This window comes from Xiphophorus hellerii, chromosome 12, assembly GCF_003331165.1.
Source record: "Xiphophorus hellerii strain 12219 chromosome 12, Xiphophorus_hellerii-4.1, whole genome shotgun sequence".
NCBI classification, from domain to species: domain Eukaryota; kingdom Metazoa; phylum Chordata; class Actinopteri; order Cyprinodontiformes; family Poeciliidae; genus Xiphophorus; species Xiphophorus hellerii.
In genome coordinates this window covers 7501890-7529448 of record NC_045683.1, presented here as the reverse complement: position 1 = coordinate 7529448, position 27559 = coordinate 7501890, and the positions used below count along the sequence as shown (strand labels likewise).

Sequence of the window (27559 nt, the reverse complement as noted above, 5' to 3'; positions counted from 1 at the left end):
TGGGGGTTGGCACGTGAGAAAGTTTAGCAGCTGTTTTGCTGGGGCTCGTCACTGCGTCACGCAGCAACTCCGCGCTGATTGGTCCGCTCTTGTGCAACTGTGCAATAGTATAAAGTGTGCCGTTTCTCCCCGCACAGTGGAGGGAACCTCTTCTGAGAGGAAAGGAGGAGAATAATAGAGCTTCACTGGTTTTTTCGGCACATTGAGTCGGAGATGCAGAGCTGCGCCAAGTCCTGGAGGGTCTTTGTGGCCAAGTCGGTGAATCCGAGCGCACCGTGCAGGCATCTGAGCGACAGGAGCCGCGTGGTTTGGAAACTTCAGAGCAGGATCCGGCTCCAGCGCAGCTCAGCGTCCCTAACAACAGCAGCGGCAGCGGCAGCAGGAGCCCGGTGTCTGAGGACGTCTGCAGCCGCCTCCTCCAGGCAGATCGAGCGGATTTTACCCCGGCACGATGACTTTGCAGAGAGGCACATCGGTCCAGGTGAGAGGGAGAAGAGAGAAATGCTGGATGTTTTGGGACTCGAGGTAAGATTATCAATTTGATCATATTTATTGGGCTTTTATATTAATCGCATTAAGTTACACTTTTTATTTATTGCGCGCCTTTAATTTATTGAAATGCTTTTGTTCGCAGTCAGTCGCCCAGTTGATCGAAAACACAGTTCCATCCTCCATCCGTGTTCAGCGCAGTTTGAAGATGGATGATCCAATCTGTAAGTTTTGGTTTATTTCACCATTTTTCCCCTTTTGGATTTTGAATCTTTCAACATTTTCGAGTTTCTTACAGACGGAAAATGGTAGTTTTCTTTGTCTCAGTCGGCAGTAGTTACTGTGCACGGCTCAGTCTCCCCTCATCCAATGAAGCCAAGTGAGTGGCTGAAATGTAGGTTGCACCTCTATTGTGTGTTAAGTCTTCCTTTGAACATATTAGGAGTTGTTTTTGCGAAACTCGGCGAGCAGCACCAATCTCCTGATGGGAAGCCGATGCTCATAGGATGGCAACTGGAGTGTAAAGTTTAGCCCTGAGCTCCGGTCCCAAGTCCAGTTTAATCTGGTTGCAGCGTTCACATTACATCACAGCCGAGGGGGTTCCTAATAAGGTGACTTCAGTGTGATCTGCTTCACAGACTGACCTCGATGTTTTCTCTCCTCTTCTGCTCCGTGTTTCAGGATGCAGCTTATTTCCAAAAGTTTGTTTTGTAAGGAAGTGAAACATTATGAGAAGCCCAACATTTTGTCCATTATCTTTTTAAAATGATGAGGAAATTAATGAAAGCTTGTTTTTATACACAAATGTAACCAAATCGTCTGCCATTGAGTTCTGATCAAAACAACTTTAATGTCATAAAATAATACATAGATTTGGAAAATAAGGTTAAAAACTATCCATGACAAATAAAATACTTAAATTAACGTGCGAAGGCACATGAAGCAGAAAAAACACTCAGTTAATTTTCCAATTCATATATTGATTCCAAAGGAAGTTAAATGTTGTCACTCTTAGTAGAGAAGCCAAGAGCTGTCAAATATGCTGGTGGCAGCATCATGCTGCGGGAATTTTTCAGAATAAGTTACATGCACAAAAAGCAATAAATCACAAATATTCACTACTGTCAACTTCCTAAAAATAATGACCCAAATAATTTTTTGTCCACATTTTTTAAAATTCTCTTGTGGGAATAAATAGGTGGTGTTTTTTAAAAAAAATATATTTTTGAATGTATTAATTTGTTTACTTGTCACATTATTATTTTTTAATTATATGTGATTAGAGTTTTGATTTCAGTGACAGGAAGGTTTTCTTTTGTTTGTTTGGCAACACTGCTTATAAATACTGCAGTTTTTATATTGTATCATGACTTTTCATTTTTTGTATTTTACAAAAAAATTGTTTAAATGGTTTCATTTAAAAAACATAAAAACTTTTTTTATTATGATTCTGCTTAAAAACCATGAAAAATGATTAGAGTTATTGAGAATGTTTTTTGTCATATTTATCATTTTGATGTGTAGCGATTAAGCAAAAAAAAAAGCACCATGACTATTTAATGTAGTTCTAGTTTTTAATTGCTTATTGCGGTGAATATTATTCTTTATTGCTGTTCTCTGTGGTTTTTGGATGTGGTTTTTGGATGGAAATATTTCTATAAGTCTTAATTTATCTTCCATGTAAGCAGAGATAAAGTGTAGAAGTGTTCTTTTAGCCAGCTGACCAGGAGGAGTGCACAGAAACAGGTGGGGGAGGGGTGACATTTACAGCCTGGAACATTTTCTCTGGCATGTTGTTTAAAAGTACTTTCAGTGTTAGGAACAATATAATAAAAAATTTTACTGTTTCAGGAAAAATTGTTTTTCTTTTATGCATGTTTTATTGATTTATTTATTTTTACAAATTAATCTGACTCATTTGTGTCTGTACACAAAGATAGAGCTACAATTTGGGTTGGAAAAATGCAGAAAACATTTTCAATTAAAGATTTACTAGGTGTGAATTAATCGGTCACAAATTATTAAATCTCAAACTTCAGTAACGCCCACCTCCAAGTAATCTCTGTTATATTTGAGTACGTTTAAAGACATTGCTAAAACGGCATTTTATTTGGATTTTTTTATTTTTGTTTTTAGTGACCCGGTCAGCCTGCTCTGGCCAATCCTGACTCTGTCAGGTTTCATAACGCAGCAAACCAAGCTGAAGGAGAAAACTGGAGGCTGTGCTGGTTTTTCTGCTTGTTCAGCTTTGAAGAGCTTTGCTTTGCAAATCCAGCTACGGATTCTCTGTGCAACAATAGCCCTCCTGGACGCTCCTGAATCAGGCTTTTTATTATGCCCTGCAAAACTCTGGAAGCATGGGAAAGCAGTTTGACAAAATGAGCATCCACTTATTAAAAAAAATACAAATGTCTAATTTGGATGTAAATCTGCAGAGTTTAATGTGAACTTCCTTTTTTTTCTTAAATAAAAGCTGTAAATATCCAGTTGTCCACCACAGAGGAGTAGTTTCTTGCGTTTCTTTTCTGAAAAGCAGGAGTAGTCGGGACTTTTGGTGCAGCCGGGTGGTATTGTCCATTTCCTTGCAGTTGCTAGGCAGCTGGGAAGGCCGGAGGAATCCGAGGCAGGTCGTTCACTCGCAGAACCTTCCCGACGACGTCTCAGAAAAAAGGAAAACACTGGGAAAGAAGCCACAGGTGTCATCTGCTAGTGGATGATTGATTTCTGCAGGTAGATGGATGTGGATAAATTAAACACCAGCAGATGGTTCCCTGTTATTTTAGAAACAGGAGAGTTTTCAGGATCCCTCAGTCAGAGTAGGTGATATGGACTTAAAGTTTTACCGCAATTTGTTGCTACTTTTAAACAAATAATGCTTGAGGTTCACTTTAACAGTGAGTTAAATTTGGAATCGGAAGGAAAAATGGTTTTCTCACGCTTAATAATAAATGTGAATAGTACAGAGTATGTCTGTAGAGATGGGTTCTTGAACAAACAATTGACTCATTTCATGTATTTTATATTGATTTTAGGTCTGCGCTTTAACTAGGCCTTTCCTTTTACGTTTTGCATTGGTTTGGAGGCCAAAAATATTCAGCTATGGATTCCTCTGATTAAAGCGTCTTATTCCACATGTTGCCCAAAATGTTTTGGCTAACATGTGACCAAAACTTTTTGGTCACATTTTAGATTATACCAAGATTGTATAATCTTGGTGTGCTGTTTTCAGAGTTGGGTAGTAACTAAGTAAGAGTAGAAATACTTCATAATAAAATTACAAGTAAAAAGTACAGCGTAGCAAAAATACTTGTAAATGTAACTTGTTACTACAAAACTCTGGTTTTTAGGGTAATGAGTAATAAAATGTAATATTGTAAATTCAGCGTTCCTGTATAAAATGAACAGATGTATATTTCTTTATAGAAAACTATGCCCCCATTTGCATGTGTGTGATATTTGGCAGAAGATGTGCAACAACAATTTTTGTTTTATTTATTTTTTTTAGGTGAAAATGAGGTTCTGGAGGCTTTGCAGAAGATTGCGTCAAAGAACAAAGTTTGGAGGTCCTACATCGGTATGGGTTACTACAACTGCTCGGTGCCGCCACCCATCCAGCGTAATCTTCTGGAGAATGCTGGCTGGTGAGTGTCCTCAGACGGCCAGAGAAACTTTAAGGAAGGTCCTGTGAGGAGGTTGTCTTGTGATCACAAATAATTAATTAGTTTGAGTTTGGGTTATTTGTCTGAAGTTTAATTGTTGTGCATAATGTGACTTCAATCTGAGGTCTTGTGATTTGCCTCAGGTAAAAGCAGGTGATGTACTTCTGTGCAGCTTTCTGCTTGACAAGATTCTCATTCGGCCAAATCCTAGGCAGCCATGTTTTATCCAAACTCCCTGGCCATGAGGAGACACACAATGCATTCCTCTGGCCGTCCCGCTCCCTTGATTATCAGCAACTTTGGCCTATTGTCCTTGTGTCCAAACTCGTTCACTTGATTCACAGCCAGCCTTTGTCCTCAGGGTGACTCAGTACACGCCTTACCAGCCGGAGGTCTCTCAGGGTCGCCTGGAGTCCCTTCTCAATTATCAGACGATGATTTGTGACATCACAGGCATGCCTGTCGCCAATGCTTCCCTGCTGGATGAGGGGACGGCGGCTGCAGAGGCCATGCAGCTCTGCAACAGGTAGACAAACTCTAGCCTGTAGGGGTATTATACTCGGAATACAAAGTTTTATGAGTTGCATAGAATATTAATAAATAAAGATGTAGCTTTGGTTATGGATGCTTCAGCTGGTTGGTTTTGTTTCCCACAGACAGAACAAAAGAAGAACGTTCTACATTGACCCACGCTGCCATCCTCAGACCATTGCAGTGGTGCAGACCAGAGCCAAGTATGTCCTATAAACCTTTATTTACTTGTTTGAAAACAGCAAAGTGCAAGCAAATAGAAAAGAAACTTTAATTATACAATCACAATTGGTGATAATTTTTATGTTATAAAGTTCTTTGAACTGCTTTGTTGCTTAAATGTGCTACACAAATAAAACTAAACTTGACTGATGTAGCTCATCAGGAGTCTTAAACATTAAATCTTCCTCAAGGGTGTTCAGAATTAGGCCCGGGGGCCATTTGTGGCCCTTGGATGAATTTTGTGGGACTGCAATTCAAGAATGGCACAAAAGTGGCCTTCCAAAATTATTTGTGTTTTTTTTATATAATGGCAAGTTTATATCTTCTCAAACTGAAAATGTAAAGTACAACACAGAATTTTTCTTTAGTTACTTTTTTATGCTTTTATTTTTATCTCATAAAAACTTCTAGCCAGTTTTTTACTGAAAATGTAAACCCATCCATTACATTTGGCTAAAAACAGCAAAGTTTGTAGAAGAAAATTCTTATTTTTGTTACTGGGAATAATCTAAAAACATTTTATAGAGTTGAGCCCAAACACTACATGTTTTATTTACTGTTGTGCAAGTAAAAGAGGGAGAATTCACAATAATATTTATTGGTTTTTATTTGAGGGGGGAGAAAACGTTGGCCATTGAATGCTTTCAACTTGGGGATTTTGGCCCTTTGTGCAAAAAGTTTGGACACCAATAATCTACGTAAAACTTTCTCTGTTTGCAGCTATATTGGAGTGAAAACTGTTCTGAAGCTGCCTCATGAGATGGACTTTAGTGGGAAGGATGTAAGTGGTGTGCTCTTCCAGTATCCAGACACTGATGGCAGAGTGGAGGACTTCACTGCCCTCGTAGACAGAGCTCACAAGGGAGGGGTAAGAGTGCTTTAACCACATAAAACACCACAAGTTTATCCTGTGAAAGGAGTCTGGTAACTGGTTGCAAAGAGAAACCATTGGTTTGTTTCTTGTCAGTGTAAAAGTGTCTAAATTGGCTGGTTTTAAAAAGAAAAGTGAATTTTTATGCCGATGACACACATGTATACTTTAAGAGTATTTATGTTGTGACTACTAGCTGTGTTTGGGTCACCGATATGCAGTTTGGAGTTCAACTGAAATATCTTTAATATCTTGATTAGTTTGGAAAGAGAATATAGTATAAATTGTGTTTCCAGACCATATTCCTTATTCTATTTTAGACTTAGACTTAGACTTAGACTGACTTTATTGTCATTTGCATGCACAGGGTGTATACAGAACGAAATTTCGTTGCATACGGCTCAGGACAATGTTTTGAGCTTTCAATTGTGAGGTTACTCCAGAATAAAATAGAATACAGTATAAAATATGAATATAAGTATAAATATAGAATATAAAGTGCAGTAATGACAGTAAAATATAAGTTATTTAGCTCTGTACATGTGCAAGGTATAAAGTGGAGACCAGATTTTAAGTGCAGTCCAGTTAAGAGTTCAGCAGTCTGATGGCAAGTGGGAAAAAGCTGTTTCGGAACCTGGTGGACCTGCACCGGACGCTGCGGAACCTCTTTCCAGAGGGCAGCAGGGAGAACAGTCCATGGTGGGGGTGTGAGGGGTCACTGATGATGTTTCGGCCTCGGGACACGCAGCGCTGGGATGAAATGTCCTGGATGGAGGGAAGGGGGGCCCCGATGATCCTCTCTGCTGTCCGCACCACTCTCCTCACGTTCTTCCAGTCGGAGGCGCTGCAGCTTCCACACCACACAGAGAGGCAGCTGGTCAGAATGCTCTCTATGGTGCTTCTGTAGAATGTCTTGAGGATAGGCGGGGGCAGGTTTACTAAGATTTCTGTCTGTTCATCCATAATTTGATGGGATGCTTGTGGCACACTGGGAAGAAACATTGTCTTATAATCTGAAAATTGCTTATCCCAACTTTCTCACCCTTTACAAGTGGATGTTCCCTTGGGCAAGGCACTCAACACCTGGTTACCTACTGTTCTGAATGTATATATGTTATGAGTGTGACTATAGTGTAAAAATCCTTTTGAACCCATTTATCATTTAAATTCATAGTGAGGTTTTGTTTGAAATGGACCAAAGAAGCAGTGGGGAATTTCTCAAATTAAATCTGTGAAAGTTTTTACTTCCAGATTGAAAATAATTTCCACTGGAACCCTCTTGGTTCATCTCCTACAGCCAAGAGTTGTTTTATTTTGCTCAACAATGGCTCTGTCTGAACCCATGTGGTGTTTATTTATTTATTTTTCCTCAGGCCATGGCTTGCTGTGCCACTGACCTGCTTGCCCTCTGCGTTCTCCGCCCCCCTGGAGAGTTCGGAGTGGACATTGCATTGGGTAGCTCCCAGAGGTTTGGGGTCCCACTCTGCTACGGCGGCCCACACGCCGCCTTCTTCGCCGTTAAAGACAACCTGGTCCGGATGATGCCTGGCAGAATGGTTGGAGTCACCAGGTGAGAATCAACTTTTATTTTTAAATCAGCATTTAAAAAATGTCTGGTTTTATTTTAGCATTAAAAAAATATATATATTAATTTCAGGGATGCAGCAGGGAAGGAAGTGTATCGTCTGGCATTGCAGACCAGAGAGCAACACATCCGCAGAGACAAGGCGACTAGCAACATTTGCACCGCACAAGTATGGCCATGCTCACTTTTGCTTAAAACTTTTTACACAAAGGTTAACATGTTTGTATTTGTATTACAATCTCTTTATTTCTTGAAGGCTTTGCTTGCAAACATGGCAGCCATGTATGCCCTCTATCACGGCTCTCAAGGACTTAAACACATTGCTGAGAGGACACACAATGCTGCTCTGATCCTTGCTGAAGGTAATTTCTCACTGCAGTGGTTTAGTTGGTTTAGTTGTGCTGTGAAAATGGATTAGATACTATTAGAAAACATTAATTTTTTAGTTTATTTTAGTGAGTTTATGACCATTTTGCTGTGAATCCAAGTTTCTATGTTTCAGCATAAAGATTTTCTAAGTTCCTGTTGAGTTTTTTATTGGAGGGTAAACCATTATGTCGATGATATGTTGGTATTACATTTTTTTCAAAGATTCAGTCGATGCAGCTGTAAAGTGATAATGCAGTTTTGTAATAAAGGATAAAAGTATAATCTGTTTAGTCAGTGAGATCTGTTTATTTCATAATGAAACTGGAGTTTATGTGATTAAAAAAAGCCCAACATTTATTTTAAAAACAGACTTTGAGGCAGTATTTTGGGCTCATATTACATTTTATTTGCATTCTTATGATTGTTGATGTCCTGGTTTGTTAAATTTTTGCCACATTGGAATCAACAAGTTGTTCACAATGAAGCTTCTCAAATTCAGGCTGTGTGATCACTTCTCACCTGTTTGGGCTTTTCGATCAATTTTATTTCTTCAAAAATACAGGAGTTTAAATCCTACGCTAACTCACAATCTGTCCAAACTAATGATTCTCAAACTTAAAACAACTATAGTTTTAGGAAATACAGAATTTTCCAAATATTGCCATGCTGAGATTTTAAAACCGTCTTGCCATTGGAGTTGGACTGTCTCAATTTTCCCTCAATCAATCCATCATTACCTGTTTGTCCAGGGTTATGGGAAAGTTGGTGGCCATTTTAACTGTCATTGGATAAAAGAAATATTTTTATCCTTTGGCACTGCTTGATTGACTAAAAGATGTGATCTAATTCTGTGATCCATTTTTACTCAGAAGTTAAAATAAACAACTTTATATGGATGGAAGAAATTAATAGTCAGAATTCAAAGTGGGAATAATTTGAGATTTGCCACTAACCGTATATATCTGACTGGCATATTAAACAAAGAAAAATTGATTATTTGCTCTTCTGTAGCTTTTTATCTAAGTATATTAACATGTGGTACTGAACAACCATGTGAAAGTCTGAAACATGGAGAAACACTGCTGGTACTACGTATTGAACACAAGGATTTGTAAATTCTACTGGTTTTGAACTTCAAACGCCTGAAAAATGATTTTTCCTGGTTCACCCTCATCAGCATCTGTTCTTATTGATAGCTATTGATGTTTTTTTTTCTTGTTTTGTCTTGTGTTGCTTCTGATAAAACGAAGGTCAATGTCCTTGTGTAATGCATCCTTTGGCTGCTTGTGCTCATTCACTCAATAGCAGAGTTAAGTTGTTAATTTTTTAACTCAGTGGAGTCTCTGTAGAAGATGGCCTTTGCTTTGCCTTGAAAGTCATGCATGTGAATGTGTACAATGCCAGATGGCATGTGGTGCTTTGATTTAAAGATGACCTATGTGCTTTCTTGAACAAGTTGGATAGGTCCATCCATCTATACAAGACATGTTCATCACATTGTTTTGGACAAAATCATTCTTGGATAATAAGATCTAATCTGCTCAGTTCTGCCTGTTCTGAACTCGTTTCATAATGGGATGTCTTGGGGCCTCTCGTCACATTAAATCCAAATAAGCTGCTGCTGGCTATGCCCCCAAACTCAATGTTTACACTCGCACAAATGGCCCTATACAACTCTACATCTTTGAAAAGCAGAAGTAGAGCCTCCTGCACAACCAACAAGAATGCAGCAAATGGTTTCTGAATGGAAAATCAACAACAAAACACAGCCATTGTACAGCCCACACAACGGTAAAACCAGCTGACCAAATGTCCTGGAGCTCAGCTTGGGTTGCTAGGTAACGGGTTTTGTTACAGTTGCTAGGTGGGGGACAGTGATTAATGATTTCTGATATTACATTCAAAAGGTTTTTGAAACCGGGCATTTTTCAGACACAAAAAAGTGTTTATGAATGTATTTTTCACATTCTGAGCAAACACCTGCAACCTGACCACAGAAAATTATTAAAATTGCTTTTTAAAACCATAAAGAATCTTAAGAAAGTGAAAGAAAAAAAAAAAGCAAACACCGGACAACCTGTAAATTTTGTCCACTGCCAGGATTAACCACATGTGAAGTGAGTGAGACGACATCTAGTTTTACTACATCTACAGCGGATACAAGGAAAAGTAAGTTACAGCGACAAAGATATACACAACACCCAGTTTTAACACTTGGCAGCTAAAAATAAAAAGCTAAATGAATGCAAAACCTGCCTGGTAAAAAAACAGCAACATTATTGCAACGCTGTCTCAGCCACACAAGCAACTTTTTAAAATTAAGGCGCAAACTTTGCTCTTTTTATTGGTATCAGTATCACCGCTCTACGTGCAAAACTCACTGAACCAGCATCTGATAAAAACAAAAAAATAAGGCTCATTTCATCAAAAGCATAAATTCAGTTTTACCTTTGATGTTTATCCATCTTCTGTTTATAATATTGATCTGAGGTTCTAAACATTCAGTATTTGTCTTGGCACTGGAGGGAGCGGTCTTGGAAGAACCGGTCTTGATTCTTTCTACTAACCTCTAACAAAAGACACAATTTTTTCCTCCATTCTATGTAACATAGAAAGAAAATAGTCACAAATGTCCTGTACAATGTGTGCTGCATATATAAAAGGTACAAACTATCAAAAAGTTAATTCCCACAACTTTTTTTTTAAAGTTCAGCCATATTGAATCTGAACTTAGGGTTGGTTTATGGCTGGACAATATGGCTGAAAAATGTATCATGACAGAAGCATTTTATAGCGGTCAAATTGTTTAGTTTTTTGTTTTGAAATATCTGAAATACTACCAAACTGGTAATGTGGTCTTTCCTGTTTTATCCACAATTTTCACTCTGTGCCGTTGTCTACTTTTGAGCAGTTATGAGGCACAGTGGCAAGTCACCCAGCAGTTTGTTGCTAGGTAACAGAGAGTGAGTGAGTTGCTAGGTAACCAAAAAGTGAGTGAGTCAGTTGATTCCATCAGCTTTGCTTAGCTAGCTGTGAGAGGTTGAGCAGCTAAAGTCTTTCCTCTACATCTTCCAGAATGCTGTGCGGTTATTGATCGGAGTTCAGTGAATATTCTACATATTGAATATTCTATCAAATGTATTATCGATATTGATAAATATATAAATATTGTTCTTCATTTATTGTCTGGCCCAAGTAAGGTTTTGATTTTCCAATTTAGAATTACAACTTCTGGGGGTATTTGTTTTTTTTACATGTTGGAACTCAATCAAAAAGCAGCCATTTTGATAGTTTTTTTCCCCTTTAAGGCTCCTGAGTAGGGTGCATCTATATGAGCATTAAACTAAGCTTTCCTTCTCTTTGCTTTGCTTCAGGTCTGAAGAGAGCGGGCCATCGGCTCCACAGCGACATGTTTTTTGATACCCTGAAGGTAAACTGTAGCGTGGCTGCCAAAGACATCCTGGAGAGAGCTATGCAGAGGCAGATAAACCTGCGCGTTTACTCCGAAGGAGTGGTGAGTGCCTGCATGTTTTTTATTTTTATTTTTTGAAAGCACAGAGGTGATGATGTTTAACAGGAAAAATTGTTGTTTAGTCACCGAGGGGGAACGAAGCTGAATACCAAAAACATTAGAAGTCAGAAAGGTTTCTGGTTTCAACTTGCTCCTAGGATTTGATGTTGCAACAAATGGAGGAAATTAAAGTTGACATAATCATGAGATTATCATGATTGTAAAAGGCAGTTTAGGCTGAGGGTGGGCCGTAATAATACTACTGGAATGTACAAAAAAGTGAGATAATTTGCATCCTTTAATCAGTAAAAATAGCAAATGTTGAATGAAGGCAGCAACAAAGAACCTATACATTTATAAATGTTGCTCATCTGAATATGCAAATACATGAAAACCAAACATGTTGGCTTGCAAGGATAGACGGTGGTAAACCAGAAAAACAGCAAACATCTCGTCTTCATAAAGTGGTGGTGAGTTTGTATGAGATGTGCAAAGAGAGTTAGTTGCACTATAATTTTACAGCTTTGGAATTTTTATGAGACGGTGTAAAATAATTTTCCTACTTTAAAGTGTGTAAAGTTTGTGTTTTATTTGTATTTTGATTTAATTTCTCGCCTCTCTGACAACAGCTGGGTGTCTCTTTGGATGAAACGGTGACTGAAAGGGACTTGGATGACTTGCTCTGGGTCTTTGGTTGTGAATCTTCAGCTGTACGTTAAACTTGTAGTTTTATTTATTTTTCCTTCATTCTATAGTGATATGTGTTTGGAATTGAATCTTTTACAAAATGCAGTTAAAGTTGAACACATCATGTGATTTTAATGTGAATTTTAATTTTTTTATATATATATAATTTGCAGGAACTGATTGCTGAAAAGATGGGCGAGAGAGTGAAGGGAATCATGGGAAGTCCTTTTAAGAGGACAAGCAAGTTCCTCACTCACCAAGTCTTCAACAGGTTGGACATCAGTTTGCTTGTTGCTTCCAGAAATATTCACACCCCCTGAACCTTTTCACATTATGTCCTTTTGCAAACACAAACTTTAATGTTTTTTGTTGGAATTTTATGTGACAGAACAACACACAAGTGGAAGGAGGATGATACATACAGTGAAAAAACACGATGTTAAATATTTTTGTCTAGAATCTAGTGAAAATATCTTGGTACACTTCAAAAAAGACTAAGATAACTTACAAGTAACTTTTCAGCAAGAAGTAGGAGTTTGTTTTAAGTCAATAATTCTTTAATATTTATGGAATAGGTACCAGTTCCACTGACCGATTATTTTACTTATAACATGGGGAAAATGTCGTGTCATAAGTGGAAAAAATCTCGCCTCACCTCTTGACAACAGCTGGGTGTCTCTTTGGATGAAACAGTGACTGATGTAGTACATGAGACAATGTAAAATAACTTCCTTTGGATGAAACGGTTACTGTTTCATCAATGTGAATTAATTATTGACTTAAAACAAACTCCTATTTCTTGCTAAAACGTTACTTGTAAGTAATTTTTTCGTATTTCAAGTGTACTAAGATATTTGCACTAGAAACTAGACCAAAAATATTTGATAAGATTTTGTGTTTTTGTAGTGTGGTTTTTAAGTTTTTCACAGAAAAAAGAGAGAAAAAAAGTGGCGTTCATGTATAGTTATGATTTTTGATACTCCTAAATAAAATCTGGTGCAAACACATTTCTTTCATAAGTTCCTGAAATAACCTGAGTTCATCTATAATATTATCTTTATGATGTTAAAGCCATTTAAATAAAAGTTTTACTTGCAATTATACGGAAAAAATTCTGGAGTTTATATTTTCAAAGGAAGAAGTGAGCCGAAGCTAAATCCCTGTGAGGTAGATTTAGTACGGTGCTCTGAGGTGGGGATTTCTGCCACTCTGTTGTTGTAACGAAATGGCTGATCAAACGCTCTTCCTGCATGTCTCCCCTGATTTCTAAAACTGAACCATATAATCTTTATTGGAGCCATAAAGTCCAAGTCCGTTTATTTTTCTACATAGTCACTGAGATACGAGGAAAAGCGCTTCGTCATCCATCTCCATGAAGACTGTTCGGTTTAATGCAGCTGAATTTTGACTGTTTGTAACCTATATATATATACGTACATGTATATATATATATTTGTGTTGTTTTTTTTTGTGTTATTTATTCAGCTATCACTCTGAGACAAACATAGTTCGATACATGAAGAGGCTGGAAAACAAAGACATTTCCTTGGTGCACAGCATGATACCACTTGTAAGTCTTAAAACTTATTGATGCTTAGATATAAATATATTTTCTAATGGTGGATTAAAGGCTTTTTGTCTTTAGGGCTCCTGCACTATGAAGCTCAACAGTTCGTCTGAACTCATGGTGAGTTTGCTTTATCCCAGTGGCATAATTGTACATGGAAAATGTAGAAAAATACAGCTTTTAATTTGAGTATATTAATTCTGGGAGGAAAAAAAACCCTATATTAGTAAATTTGTAACAATAAATGCAATTTAAGCATTTTAAATATTGTATTCTTTATTTTTAATGTCCAAATTATTTGCCAATTTTTAATTTTTATGTTTTCATTGCGGTATAAATACAAGGTGACATAGAGGTCAGTTTCTTTTAAACTTTTGCATGTTTTTAAACTTCCATTTGGGTTTCTACTACCTCTAAAAACAGCACAGTTGGTTATTATTAGAAATAACCAACTTGCTGTTTTTGTCAATTAGATGGACGTTTTTTGGTGTCTGGAAAATGAGGCATTTTGAAAACCTCACTGTTGAATCAGTCAGCAGTTACCTAGCAACCCAAACAGAGCTCCAGTACTCCAGCACTGCTGGATGTGCTGCACAATGGCTGCTGGAAAAGACAAGTGTTTTATTGTTCACTTATCATCCAGAAATCACTTGCTGCATCCTTGTTGGTTTTGCAGGAGGCTCTACTTTTGCTTTTCAATTCAATTCAAAATACGTCATTGATCCCAAAGAGAAATTAAATATTGTAAATCATTAATTCTTCAGAGTTATTGTAGATGGTGATGTTTGTTGGCAGGACAGATTTATTGTAGTGTATCCATTTTCCCAAGACATGTGGAGGATAGTCGGGGTTGTCCATTGTTTTATTGGTTTCATAAAGAATCCTTCTTTGCATCGTTATCTCCAGATGTACGGTTGTATAACTGTTCATCTGTTTCCAGCCATGTTCAGGTGTGATTGTAAACGTTAAGTTGGGTGCGTGGCCAGCAGCAGCTTATTTGGATTTAAAGTGACAAGACGCCCTAAAACAGCTCAATCTTGAAAGGAGCTCAAAATAAGCAGAACTGAGCAGCTAAAATCTAACTACCTACGAATGATTTTGTGCAAAAACTGTAATGTATTGTGTAGGCCATTCATCTACCCTAACCTGTTCATGGAAGCTTAATAGGTCACCTTTTTTCAAGCTTTTTACACATTTCTACCAGTGGTGCCAATGGGCATCTACTGTTACAACTGGACTCTCTAGTTAATTAGACAATGAGGTCCGTTTCCTGATTTCATTCCCTAGTTTTAGTTGATTTGTTTTTTTTTTGTCTTACTGCGTTTTCCTCCCTCAGCCAATCACCTGGAGGGAGTTTGCCAACATCCACCCCTTCGTGCCTCTGGACCAGGCTGAGGGCTACCAGAAACTTTTCCGGCAGCTGGAGAAGGATCTCTGTGAGCTGACGGGTTACGATAAGATCTCCTTCCAGCCGAACAGGTGACGCCTGTTCAGCTTTTTGTCGCTTGTAATCGTGGGTTATTTAGACAAACGCTATGTTTTAATTTGGAAGGAATCTAAGAAATTATCAGAGCTTTATTGTAAGCTCTTCAGAGTTAGGACCTTTTAATGCAACTTTTAGTGCAACTTTGCATTAAAATTGTCACTATTTACCAAATAACACTACATGAAAGCAGTTGTAAATATTCACAAAAACTCCTTCATGTTTATGACAGCTGTCATGTCAGTCTTATGCACACCTCTTCAAATAAAGTGTTACCACAGATTATTTACCAGACGTGTGGCAGAGGCCGGTTATTTAACACCACATCCTCAAATCTTTTGTTTTGTTGACAAAAACCATTTTCTGCACAAATGTGGCATCATTTAAATTGAAACAGGCTTTTCTGACAGGATAAAATCTATTTCTGAAATGTTGTTGCCACAAAGAAGTAATCAACCAAACACAAACTTTCTTACATTTTGTGCTAACTTTGTGTTGGTATTTATCCTGACTTCATAGTCATTTGGGGCAAATGCATCTGGTCTGATCAGATATGTAGTTTAAATAATTGATTTGGATGTTCTTGGGATATTTTGAGTCACGTCTTGAATAATTTACATTGCAGGCAGAGCTCTTACTGCCCAGTTTGCAGATGTGGTAGACTGATTTTAATATGTTTTATTGCTGTAAAGTAAAGTAATCTTACTTATAGCTGGTTTCAGCCACTATTCTTCAGTCAAACAGGAGGAACTACTGTACATGCTTCATACATTTTCATGTTTCTCTTGATAAAGTGCACAGCCACCTGTTATCAGCATTGTTGGCTAAGAGGGTTTATCATGCAACTAGCTGTTCATCTGATCTGTCCTCTTGCTCTTTTGCTACTACAGGCTGCTCTTTGGACTTTGACAGAATAAAGTATAATGTGAGATGCATGACCGTCATGTGTTTGCCTTGTTTTCCAGCGGCGCTCAGGGGGAGTACGCCGGCCTGGCCGCCATAAAGGCCTACCTGAACTCAAAGGGAGAAGACTCCAGGAGTGTAAGTGTGATCGTGGAAAGAAAATCTCATCAAACCAGACCAAACTCAGTGGGATTATCTGGAGAATAATGGGATTAAATACTAATTAAGCCTTTCAATTAAGTCTCAGATTATATATTAAGGATCTTTTCAGGTTTTTCTAACTTTCAAACATTCAGAAAACTCTTCATAACAACGGCATATAGTAGTTCAGCAGAGCCAGGATAGACCTCTCTCCACAGATAATGATTCCTGGCTTCAGCTTGGTGACTGATTGAATGCACAAAGATGAATGTGAAGTGGTTGTCTTATCAAAACTTCATCGTTGTATTTTACTCCCCAAAATAATGCAAATAAAGAGACTAACATTGGTTAAAGTAAAGCAGAAATAACTAATCAACTGTTGCACGATTGAAAATTAAAGCAGGTTTTATGATTGTGAATATCTGATGTGCAAAGATCACCTTTTGTTCCTCTGATTGTGCTGATTCACTGACCTCTGCTGACTAAGGGCTATTAAAGGACATTTTTTACAAGATCCTGAATGTCAGATTTACTGTTGACCTCTGCAGCAGGTCATTTTGACATCACAAATAAACATGCTTTAGGTATGGCTGACCGCCTTCAGAATCCCAACATGTTGATTGGTTGTAATCGGCACAGGACGCTGATAAAACGACCTCAGATTAAATAACGGCTGACTGCGGGATTGTTTTCAATTTCTTCCTCATAAGTACATCTTAGATAGCGAAATGATCCCTGCTAACAGTCAAGGTCCAATCTGACAACAGTGCAAACAAAGGGGCTGACAGCGATGTGATCCAACCACAGGCCATCCACCTTCAAGACTCCATATTTGGATGTTCTAAGACTCCACCAGCCAGCCGTCTGTTAACTTTGGCCGACCCGCAGGTCTAAGCGCCCCGCTGGTCTTTGTGACCAAGTTGCAAAACGCCAGAAGTGTCGTCCTAATAAGGGATGAAATCAATTAGCCGCCAACAAGCAGGTTACTTATTAGTACCAAGGCTGACAGCTGTGCAGCTGAAAACTAGCTGCAGAGTTTCACCTCAGGAGAACTTCAGGAAGAAAAGCCAAATGTGTTTTGGTTTTTTTTGTAAAAATTAAAATGTGAAGTTTTAGATTTTGTTCTGCAGCCCATATTTAAAGCCTTTCAACTGATAAAAAATACAGTACAACAGATGGTTCCCACAAAACTGGACTATGACGGCATATTAGGGCCATGATGGGTAGAAAAAAAAGGAGTAAATTTCCATCAAAAAATGTCTAGGAAAAACGTTGAAATTCCTAAGCTCCAAAAGTCGAACATTTCTGCCATAAAACTCCGAAATTTTTATAATATCAGAAATTCTTTTGAAAAAACATGTAAATTTCTGGACTTCAAAAATTGGAAAAAGGCAGAAATTTTGAGATTAATCTCTGAAATTTTCTAGAAAAACTAGAAAAAAACTTTCCAACGTCAGACAGTCAGTTGGGAAATGTAGAAATATAAAAAAAAAACAACTTGGAAATTTCTAAGTTTAATCAGAAAATGTCCAACATTTGAAACACACAAAGGTCCAAGATTTTTTTGTAGAAAATTTCTGAGATGAATCTTAAAACTTGTGAATTTTTTAAAGAAAATTTTTGAAACATGAAACTCGTATATTTCCACGTTTTTTTTTTTCTGAGATTAATTTAAATTTTTGAGTTTTTTGGCAGAAAACAAAAAGATTAGGAGTAAATTTCTAACTAAAATAGCCCTAATACGTTGTCGTAAAAAATGGGGGGCGGGGGGCATTAATAAGTAAATTGACCAACTGAAAGTTGGATTATGTTCCTAATGAATGTTCTTGGTGTTTTGCTCTTCAGGTCTGCCTCATTCCAAAGTCCGCTCATGGCACCAACCCAGCGAGCGCTCAGATGGCGGGCATGAAGGTTCAGGTGGTCGAGGTCGATAAAGACGGCAACATCGACCTGGCGCACCTCAAGGCCCTGGTGAGTGTTGACAACAGATGGATAGAAAGAGCTTTGGAAAGAGTTTACAGCAATATGCAGCGACTTTCTTGCAAACAAAAACCTTGAACTTTTTAATGTTGGTCAGATTACAAATAGGCGATATGGCTTAGATTATTTTTCTTGCTTACTTTGTGTTGGTCTAAAAACAAGTTTTTATTGTAATGAAGCAAAGCTTGAATAAATTGAATATCTTATTGGTGAAAAGACTCTACAGATTGATATATCGGCTGATTTGATGATCAGAGAGTAAGTGTGATTTGTACAGATTTTAATGTAATTATATTTATTTATCTTTGGTTGGTTTATTCTCTCCCAGGTGGACAAACACAAGGCCAGCCTGGCGGCCATGATGATCACATACCCGTCCACATTTGGAGTGTTTGAGGAAAATATCAGCGACGTTTGTGATCTCATCCATGAAAATGGCGGACAGGTGTATCTGGACGGCGCCAACATGAACGCTCAGGTGAGTAGACTGATTTTCTGTTGTGGAGACAAAACTTAGATTCTTATGGCTGCAGGGAACTGCGTGCTTTTAGGATTAAGGTTGATAAAAGTGAGCTATCGCTATTAATCTAATATTTTAGATATTTTGGGGAAAAGTTCTCCACTTAAATGATGAGTTTGGGGATTTGCAGGTGCTGTTCCTGCAGGATCGCTGTTCAGGGCTCTGACGAAATTGAGAAGTTATTGATGGGAGCATGGAGCTGAATCAAATCCAGTTACATTTTAATGATTTTTTTTTGTTTCAAACTTACTTCTTGTTTGGACCCATCATCAGTTTATATGCTAAAAAAATAATTTATTTGCTGCTGTACTGCATAAACACAAAATCTTACCAATTATTTTGATCTACTTTCCAGTGCAAATATTGTAGTACATTTGAATTAAGAGAAAACTAATTGAGAAGTGTCTTTTTTAGTGAGATACAGGAGCTTGTTTTAGGTCAATAATTCCTTAATATTGATGAAAAATTACTACCGGTACTTCTATTGTCATTTCATGTTTAACAGGAGAAAATGCCTTATTAATGGTATAACCTGCCAATGGAAATAGTTATTTTTAATCAATACTTATTGAATTATTGACCTAAAACAAGCTCCTAAATCTTGCTAAAAAGTTACTTGTAATTTAGTTTTCTCTTAATTCAAGTGTACTAGAAGCTAGACAAAAAAAAATACTTGATAAGATGCTTTTTTGCATTTTAAAACTGCATTTAAAGTACACCATGTTCCAAATTATTATGCAAGTGATATTTTCTTAAATGGTCAATGCAAATGATGGTCAGTATAATTTTCAAGTCATGAAGCCTCTGGAGGATCCTCCACCTCGAGGTTCCAGACGCACCAGCAGCTTCAAATAACTGTTTGCTGCTTTGTAAGGGCATTTTAACAGCTGCTCCAATGAATTTGTCTAACAGAAACCTTCCTCATTATGCCTTTATCTGCACAAACCCATCTTTGTTCTGAATCAGCCACAAATCTCTTCACAGTACGACAACGCTTCAGTTTTCGTTAAATATCTAAGGTTTTCATACCTTGTCATACTGCACTACACTATCTGATGATTTTCATAAGCGGAAAGATCCTTTCTCTTTCCCATATTGCTTGAAACCTGTGGCCTGCTTAATAATGTGGAACATCCTTCTTAAGTAGATTTCCTTTAATTGAGCTCACCAGACAAACTAATCAACCCAGCTTTCTGAAATTAATTATAGTGATTCAAAGAGCCCTGACACACAATATCATCTATAAATTTAATAGCACAACAAAAAATGTAATCTTTATGACACTTAAATCCAATTTGCATAATAATTTGGAATATTTACTCATTTAAATATGAAACTTTAGTCTACTTTGTATAATTTGTGTATTTGTCTTACCCTGGGACATCTTTATGTCCCTCTTTAAAATGGGAACCACTAGAGAACATATTATCATATTATTACATATTATAAAGCTACAATGTGGCCTAATGGTTAGGATGAGAGTTTTTGTCTTAGTTTGTCCTAACTTTGGGCTTCAGGTGGGTTTGTGTCGCCCCGGAGATTACGGCTCTGACGTTTCTCACCTGAACCTGCATAAAACCTTCTGCATCCCTCATGGCGGCGGAGGACCGGGCATGGGGCCCATCGGAGTGTGAGTCCCATCAGAACCTTTCATTGGTGTTTAAACACCTTACGTCAGTAAGGCGAGGATTTCTCTGCTTTATTCTTCACATCAGGACTGCAACTAGCAATCATTTTAGTGATCGATTAATCTATTATTTTGACGGTTAATCAGATTACAAAATTGACACATTCTGCCAATTTTTCATTGAGCTACTGAAGTTTATTTTATACAATGTTAGAAATGCATAAGAAAATGCAAAACAAATAATTTAATTCCTTTTTTTTAAGTGAGAAAATGAACATTTTATTGCTGTCATTTATTTAGTGTACGTCCATTTCTGGACCTCAAATGAATTTTGTGTGGGCCCCTGACTTCTGTTCGAGAATGGCAAAAATGTGGCTTTCCAACAGTATTTGTAATTTTTTTTTTTTTTTATAAGGGCAAGTTTATATCTTCTCAAACTGAAAATGTTAAGTACAACACAAAGAATTTTATTTTTATTATTTATTTTTATCTCATAAAAACATGTAGCAAATTTTTACTCAAAAACAGACTTGAGCACATTACATTTGGCTAAAAACAGCAAAGTTCATAGAAAAAAATTCTTATTTTTTATTACTGGGTATAGATTAAAAACATTTTATAGGCTTAAATAATGGAAGCCCAAAATGTTAAGTGACTGTAAACGTTAAGGTAGATGTAAAACATGCCATGTTTTATTTACAGGTAAAAGAGAAAATTCACAATAATATTTGAGGATTTTTAATTGAGGGTGGAGGGAATAGGAAATGTTGGCCCCTGAATGTGTTCAACGTTGAGATTTTGGCCCTTCGTGTAAAAAGTTTAGATGCAGGTTAAACAATGTCTGTTTTACTGTGATTTAATGTCTTATTTTAAATGGTTTCCCCATCAGGAAGGCACACCTCGCCCCCTTTCTCCCCAGCCACCCGGTGGTCGCCATGCAGTCGGTCAACAGCAGCAGCTCTCTGGGGACCATCAGCGCCGCGCCGTGGGGCTCCAGCGCCATTCTTCCAATCTCATGGGCTTACATCAAGGTCGGCACCGATTGGCCTAAACATTCAGGAAACTGGAGTCCAGAACTTTAGTCCTCAAGGGCCGGTATCCTGTAACTTTTAGATGATCCAAAACACCTGAATCAAATGACTGAGTCAAGTTCAACAAAGTTCTGCTAATAACTTCATTATTTGCTTTGTCAGCTTAGATGAAGCGGAGACATCTAACGGATTCAGGATAACTGTCATCAAGAGCTGGAGTTTGAGTTTTTAACTTCAATATAGAAAAAAAATTTAAAATGTCAAAATTAAGGTGGACATTAGATACTTTTAATTTAAATATCAAGCTACAAATTGACAGTGTTGCATTAGGGGCACACAATATGGCTGAAAAGAGTTTCATGTCAGTTGATGTAGATAACTGTTAAGTATTTTGTTTTAGATATCTGAAATGCTGCCAAACTGGTAATGTGACCTTGTCTGTTTTATCCATAGTTTTCATGCCAGTCTGTTGTTTTATTTGTAGTACTTAAATCATCCAGTAGAGGGAGTCTATGATTCAATTAGTTGTTTTCAACCTTATTTTAGATTTAATGGTGTCAGATTTGAGTCTGTCTGAAATGATAAAATAATAATCTTTTATTTGTTTAAGGTGGAAAAGTTAAACTCTTTGCCTGTTGTGTTTGTCCTGCTCAGATGATGGGGTCAAAGGGTTTGACTCACGCTACAGAAGTTGCCATCCTCAATGCCAACTACATGGCTAAGAGGGTGGAAGGTCACTATAAAATCCTCTTTAGAGGCAGGAAAGGTAAAGCATGACCACAAAAACATAAATGACCTTGGGACACATGAGGTCTTAATGGTACAGCTGTTTTTGTTTTGTTCTGGGCAGGTTTCGTTGCTCACGAGTTTATTCTGGATGTGAGGCCGTTCAAGAAGACCGCAAATATCGAGGCTGTCGATTTGGCCAAGAGGCTGCAGGACTACGGTAAGATCAACTGGACATCGTTTTCCCATCTGTTACAAAAGCTATAGCGCATGTGCAGAAGGATAAGTTGCTGTTTTTGTGCAGGTTTTCATGCACCGACCATGTCATGGCCGGTCGCTGGGACGCTCATGATCGAACCCACTGAGTCGGAGGACAAGGCTGAGATGGACCGGTTCTGTGACGCGCTGCTCGCCATCCGACAGGAGATCGCAGACATCGAAGAGGGAAGGATGGACTCTCGCATCAACCCACTCAAGGTGAGCCAGTTTGATTTAATTGTGGAAGAAAAGATGCATTACAGTGGGAGAAATGCAAAGATTAAACATGTTAACAGGGTTCGTACGGGTGCTTAAAAATCCTTGAAAATGCTTGAAATCCAATGAGGTCTTTTCAAGGTTTGGAGAGGGCTTGATTTCTGGGTAAAGTGCTTGACATTAAAACTGCACAGTTTTGTAGCAAAGTTCAATTTGATGCTTGATTAATAGCCTAAATTTGAAAAACATTACTTACAGTTAAAACCAGATATTTTCATACACCTGGTGAAAATATATATTTTTTTCCTCAGTGAAGTTAAATCAGACTAAACTTCTCTAATTTAGAGAATTAACAAAATTATTTGTATTTGCTAAATCCCAGAAAACTTGGAATTTTTTAGACATTTTTTAAAAATAATTTTCTTTGTATATTTTAAGTGTTTAATTTTAACGGGAAGGTCATTTACCTTAACATGATTTGTTTAGATTGTAACGAATATCTATTATTTCTAATGCCTCAATGACTTATTGATTTGTTTAAGACTTTACAAAACATAAAATTATTTTATTTTAGTCTATCTTCTCCCTGCTGTAGAATGTGGAATTCTATCAGAAGACATTATTAAATAGGGTAATAAATTATATCATGTTGTAGTAAATTAAAACTTTTATCTTTATCTTTAAAGTGTGGTGCTGGAAAAGTTTGAAAACTTTAGAAATGCTTGAAAAGTTCTTGAATTTTACTGTGGGAGAAATGAACCAATGCTATGTTTAGTTCAGACTTCATTCCTGTTCTTGCTGTTTTTATTTTTTTAAATTTTATTTTAAATTTTTTGCTGTTGTCTGTGCAGATGGCTCCTCACTCTCTGGCATGCATCTCCTCGTCAAACTGGGACCGACCGTACTCCAGGGAGTACGCCGCCTTCCCACTGGTGAGTGTCGTCATCAACCTGGGGATTAAAATGAAAACCTGTCCTTCAATCTTGGTCTCTGTTAATCTAACCTAAAACAACATGAACTCATCCGCTTAATATTTTTTCTTTAAGTATTTGAAACCAATTTCAACAAAACTTAACTCACTTTGTCTCCATCTAGTGGTGAAACATAGGAAATGTCAAGAGTTTTGATTTTAATAAGACTCCATGATTAAAAAACATGACAGCATTTTCAGTTTCAAAATAAGCTTTTATTTTAATTTTTAATTAATAAAGCTAGTTTTTATGTTACCCTTAAGATTTTGTTCTTATCTTATGTAGCGCTATAATATATGACAGCGTTTTAGGGCCATTGCAGATAGAAAAATAAAGGAGTAAATTTCTGCCAAAAAACTCTTTTTTAAAAAAAAATATATAAATGTTGCTAGAAAACATTCATAAATTTTGAGATCTCAGAAATGTTCTAGAAAAAACTGAAATTTCTGAGTTTAAAAAATCAAAAACATTCCAAACAGAAATTTCTTTGCTTTTTCTCGAAAATGTTTGAAATTAAAAGTATTGAACTTCTGAACTGCTTCACATTTAAGACATGTTTATAGAAAGTGATTCAAAATTATTTTTGTTTTTGTTTTTTTTTACTATTATGTGGAAACATTTTTAGTTTTACAATGCAGATTTGCTTCAAGCCACAGTGGTTTTATCCGTACAAATGGCGCAGTAGTAAATTGAAGTGTTTACTTTTGATAGTGGCTGTCCTAGGATTTTGAACCATTTACGTCTTATGTGTATTTCCCGTGTTTGGTCACTAGATGGGGCTGTGGGCTAAACTATTTGAGCCAAAAGGCGACAGGTTGCAGGCAGGTGTTGAACCCGGAAGGACATGCAAGTTTTTGACCGCTGTAGCGGAGTCCGTTTAAATCCTGTTGCCGTGTACTTTAGAGTTTTTGGGTTTTATTCACGAATTGTCTTATTGGAGTTTAATAAACTGATGAACCTGCAACCCAAGAAGAAATTTGGGACTGACTTTTACACACCTAAACGTCATCCGCGTTGCACGTCATTACGAAGCAGCTACGGATCAACACTTGGGACCCCCTTTAGAAACTCATAGACAAAATGAGTTGGGGAGGGGAATTTCCTTCCCCCCCTCTCTTAGTTTTATTTACCATTCAGTAATTATTATGTTTAATTTGGCATAAATTCTTCCTCATACCTTTTGATTTTTAGCTGGCAATGGAAAATTTAGTCAGAAATGATGATACATTACCAGATACAATTTTCCACCACAGTTAAGAAAATATGTAATATTTTTATATTATTCTCATCAAATATTATTAGATCTCTGCAAATGGTTCCTTTTGTCTTTTTCTATTCAGAAACTTTTCCAATTCTAGCTCAAGGAGCAAATCAATTTGATAAATTTAACTAGCAGCTAATCAGAAAGATGAGCATGGCAAATAATGTTATCCTGAATTTCCCCTCTGTGGGACAACAAAGGCTATTTCTGTCTCCGTTGTCAAGAAGTTAATTTAATTTGTAATTATTCAAAACAGATTATATTTATAAAACAAATTTAAATTTGTAATTAAAAATTTATTGGGAGTCTGTTTTCGATTCTCTTTTTGTTTCTCTCCCCATTTCCCTCAGCATTTCCGCTGAATAATTGAAAATGTAGATTAAACTTGGAGCCGTTCATGTAGTCTGATTTGGATGCTTTTCTTTTTTCTTTTTCTTTTTTCCAACAGCCCTTCATAAGACCCGAGACCAAATTCTGGCCAACCATTTCCAGGATTGACGACATCTACGGCGATCAGAACCTTGTGTGCACCTGCCCACCGATGGAGGTCTACGAGTCTCCGTACGAGGAGAAGCGGGCCTCTTCGTAGACGCAGTCCACAGCTCCGTCTCCACGTCCAGCCGTAGAGGACGATACTAAAAACTCAAGACTTCCAGCTACTGTGAACTGATGATGTGACACCTAATGATTGAAAGACCGGATGTGTTGTTGTTTAAAGGAAGTGTTGCGTTTTAGCAGATTGGGGTTAATTCCTTCTAACCAAACATGAACCGGTTCAGATCTAGAACGGATCAGAGATCTGTCGTAGACTTTAAAGGCGGACGTTGGGCTAAGGCGCTGTAGGACTGCACCAGCGTTGGGTCAGGTTCGTTCCAACTTGGACTTTTCAAACGGACCAAAGGGTGCAGCTTTTTGCTTTCTAATCTCTGAAAACAGCTACGCTCACCCCAGAAAATACCCCGTCTCATGACAAACCTTTGATATCTTTTGATCTCCAACATTTACAAAAATGCTCCTCCTTTGCCTGTTTGTTTTTTTTTTTGTTGTTGTTTTTTTTTCTATGAAATGGAAATTTTCCCTTCAGATTCCTAAGAGCTTTTGGAGATTTAGACTTTGTAGGTTTTTGTTAATATGCATCTGTGTTTGTGAGCTGTTCTTAAATGTGTTGTGACGACGTCAACCTTGTAGAAGAATCATTTTCTAATCTAAATAGTTTTCTATGTTGTATTAAACATTTTTGTCGTAAAGTGTTTACGTGTTTTGAAATAAGATGATGACCTAACCTTGCAACAGAGTGATCTCCTATATTCAGAGTTTGTATGCTTTTCCTACAGTAAAATTCAAGAATTTTCAAGGCAAGTTTTCCAGGACCACACATTAGACACAAAAACAATATGGTTTCAATTCACTATTAAGTAATTTATTACTGATTAATAATGTCTAGTGATGGTATTCTACAGCAGGGACAAGACAAACTGAATATTAACACTTTTTGATTTGACACTAGACATCTCGCTGTTCCAAGAACAAAATACTAATTTTAAAAAATCTGTTAAATTCAGTAACATTCATATAGACCAACCTTTATTTAAATTACACAGATCAATAATTAATTGAGGCATTAGTAATAAATACTCATATTGGGGGGGAAAAACCCCCCAAAGAAGTTGTTTACAAAAGAACATCTCTAAAAAAATATCTGCTAAATTTTCTGACATTTACAAATATAAATAGTTTTGATAATTGTAACTAATTAAACTAGAAAATTTTAAACTGATTTAACTTTGGACAGTGAGAGGGGAAAAAAAGTATTTTTTTAGGGGTATGAAAATATCAAAGCGAAGCGAAGAACAAAGTGTTCTGGACCAGATTGGATTCTACAGGAAACATTTACGAAATGTGGTGCCGTTTTCTCCATTTGTTTCATGCCTAAAGACAAACCAAAATTAAATCAGAAATGGGAATTAGTTTCCCAACCCAGGCAAAGACTTAAGTTTGTCAAAATCAGCAAAAAAAAAAAGCTTAACATTTCAGAATATCTAGCTGCAGTATAAGCTGTTACAATGTTGTGACAGTTTAGTATGAGGCAGATAATCTGTGAAAAGCTTAATCTCCACCTCAAACTGAGCTACTGTTGCTGTAAATGGACCACTCTGACCAAAAACAACCAATCAGAACCAGGAGGAGGGTCTTAGCGCTGTCAATCAATCTCACAGACTGCTCAATGTGCTAATAGAGAAACAACTTATTACAGGAAAACAGTGTATCTGCTGTCATTGGTGGCTATGCTAACTAACCTTAGCATTCACAACAGGCTATGCTAGCTACAGCGTAACAGAGACTGAGGAGGGACGTGGGGATGAGGTTGAGCAGTGTCACATGAGATTGTGATTGACAGCGCTAAGACACACCTCCTGGCTCTGATTGCTTCTAAGTTAGCACTGGGAGAAAGCAGAGGAGCTCAAATCTGTCTCATACCATACTGACAGTTTAAACAAATATGGAAGTTACACACTGCAGCTTTAAACTACTCCACCTTTAGATTTCAGGTGGAAGCAAATAATTTATCAGATGATAAATTTTTCATTGCTGAAACTACTATTTTAGCTTCAACACAAGCACTTGAACCATGTGATGGGCCGCACACTGAGCTGATCGCACGACTCCTGTCTGAACATCCCAGCAGCTCGTAGAGCACAAACAGCTCTGAGCAGGTCCGCATCCTGGTGCCGGTTTCATTCTGGTGAGCGCCCCCCCCGAGGCGGCGCCTCAGCTGGCTGTTTGGGACCGGCTCTGCGCTCCGGGACAGCAGCAGGAGGCTAAAGGACGCATGCTTCTATAAACACTGCAGATATATTAAACCTTTCAATATATCTGGATTTAATTAGAGGTAGAACACCAAGTCAGGTAACCTATTAACTCAAAATCAATGATTCCGAGTCAATAAATCA

The 27559-nt window shown here is 37.4% G+C and overlaps 1 protein-coding gene across 2 annotated transcripts; it reads left to right on the top strand.

Moving 5' to 3' along the window:
* Positions 1–124: 124 nt before the first annotated feature.
* Positions 125–25858, top strand: gldc (glycine dehydrogenase (decarboxylating)). 2 transcript variants are annotated; one of them, XM_032579251.1, is made up of 26 exons: positions 125–525; positions 635–713; positions 3995–4130; positions 4510–4674; positions 4805–4882; positions 5622–5769; positions 7146–7342; positions 7430–7526; positions 7614–7719; positions 9827–9895; positions 11101–11240; positions 11867–11947; positions 12098–12195; positions 13410–13494; positions 13570–13611; positions 14828–14970; positions 15940–16015; positions 17864–17989; positions 18327–18476; positions 20036–20148; positions 21035–21176; positions 21831–21942; positions 22027–22122; positions 22207–22379; positions 23228–23308; positions 25057–25858. In XM_032579251.1, the coding sequence occupies exons 1-26, from the start codon at positions 214–216 to the stop codon at positions 25195–25197; spliced, it is 3186 nt and encodes a 1061-aa protein (XP_032435142.1). In that variant the 5' UTR covers positions 125–213; the 3' UTR covers positions 25198–25858. The 2 variants fall into 2 exon arrangements, with proteins under 2 accessions (XP_032435142.1, XP_032435143.1); XM_032579252.1 differs by lacking the exon at positions 9827–9895.
* The last annotated feature ends 1701 nt before the right edge of the window (positions 25859–27559 follow it).

Coding starts and splice junctions, on each gene's coding strand:
- gldc (XM_032579251.1), top strand. CDS start 214: ATGCAGAGCTGCGCCAAGTCCTGGAGGGTCTTTGTGGCCAAGTCGGTG. Junction 4,883..5,621: donor GTGGTGCAGACCAGAGCCAA/GTATGTCCTATA, acceptor CTCTGTTTGCAG/CTATATTGGAGTGAAAACTG. Junction 11,948..12,097: donor TTGGTTGTGAATCTTCAGCT/GTACGTTAAACT, acceptor TATAATTTGCAG/GAACTGATTGCTGAAAAGAT.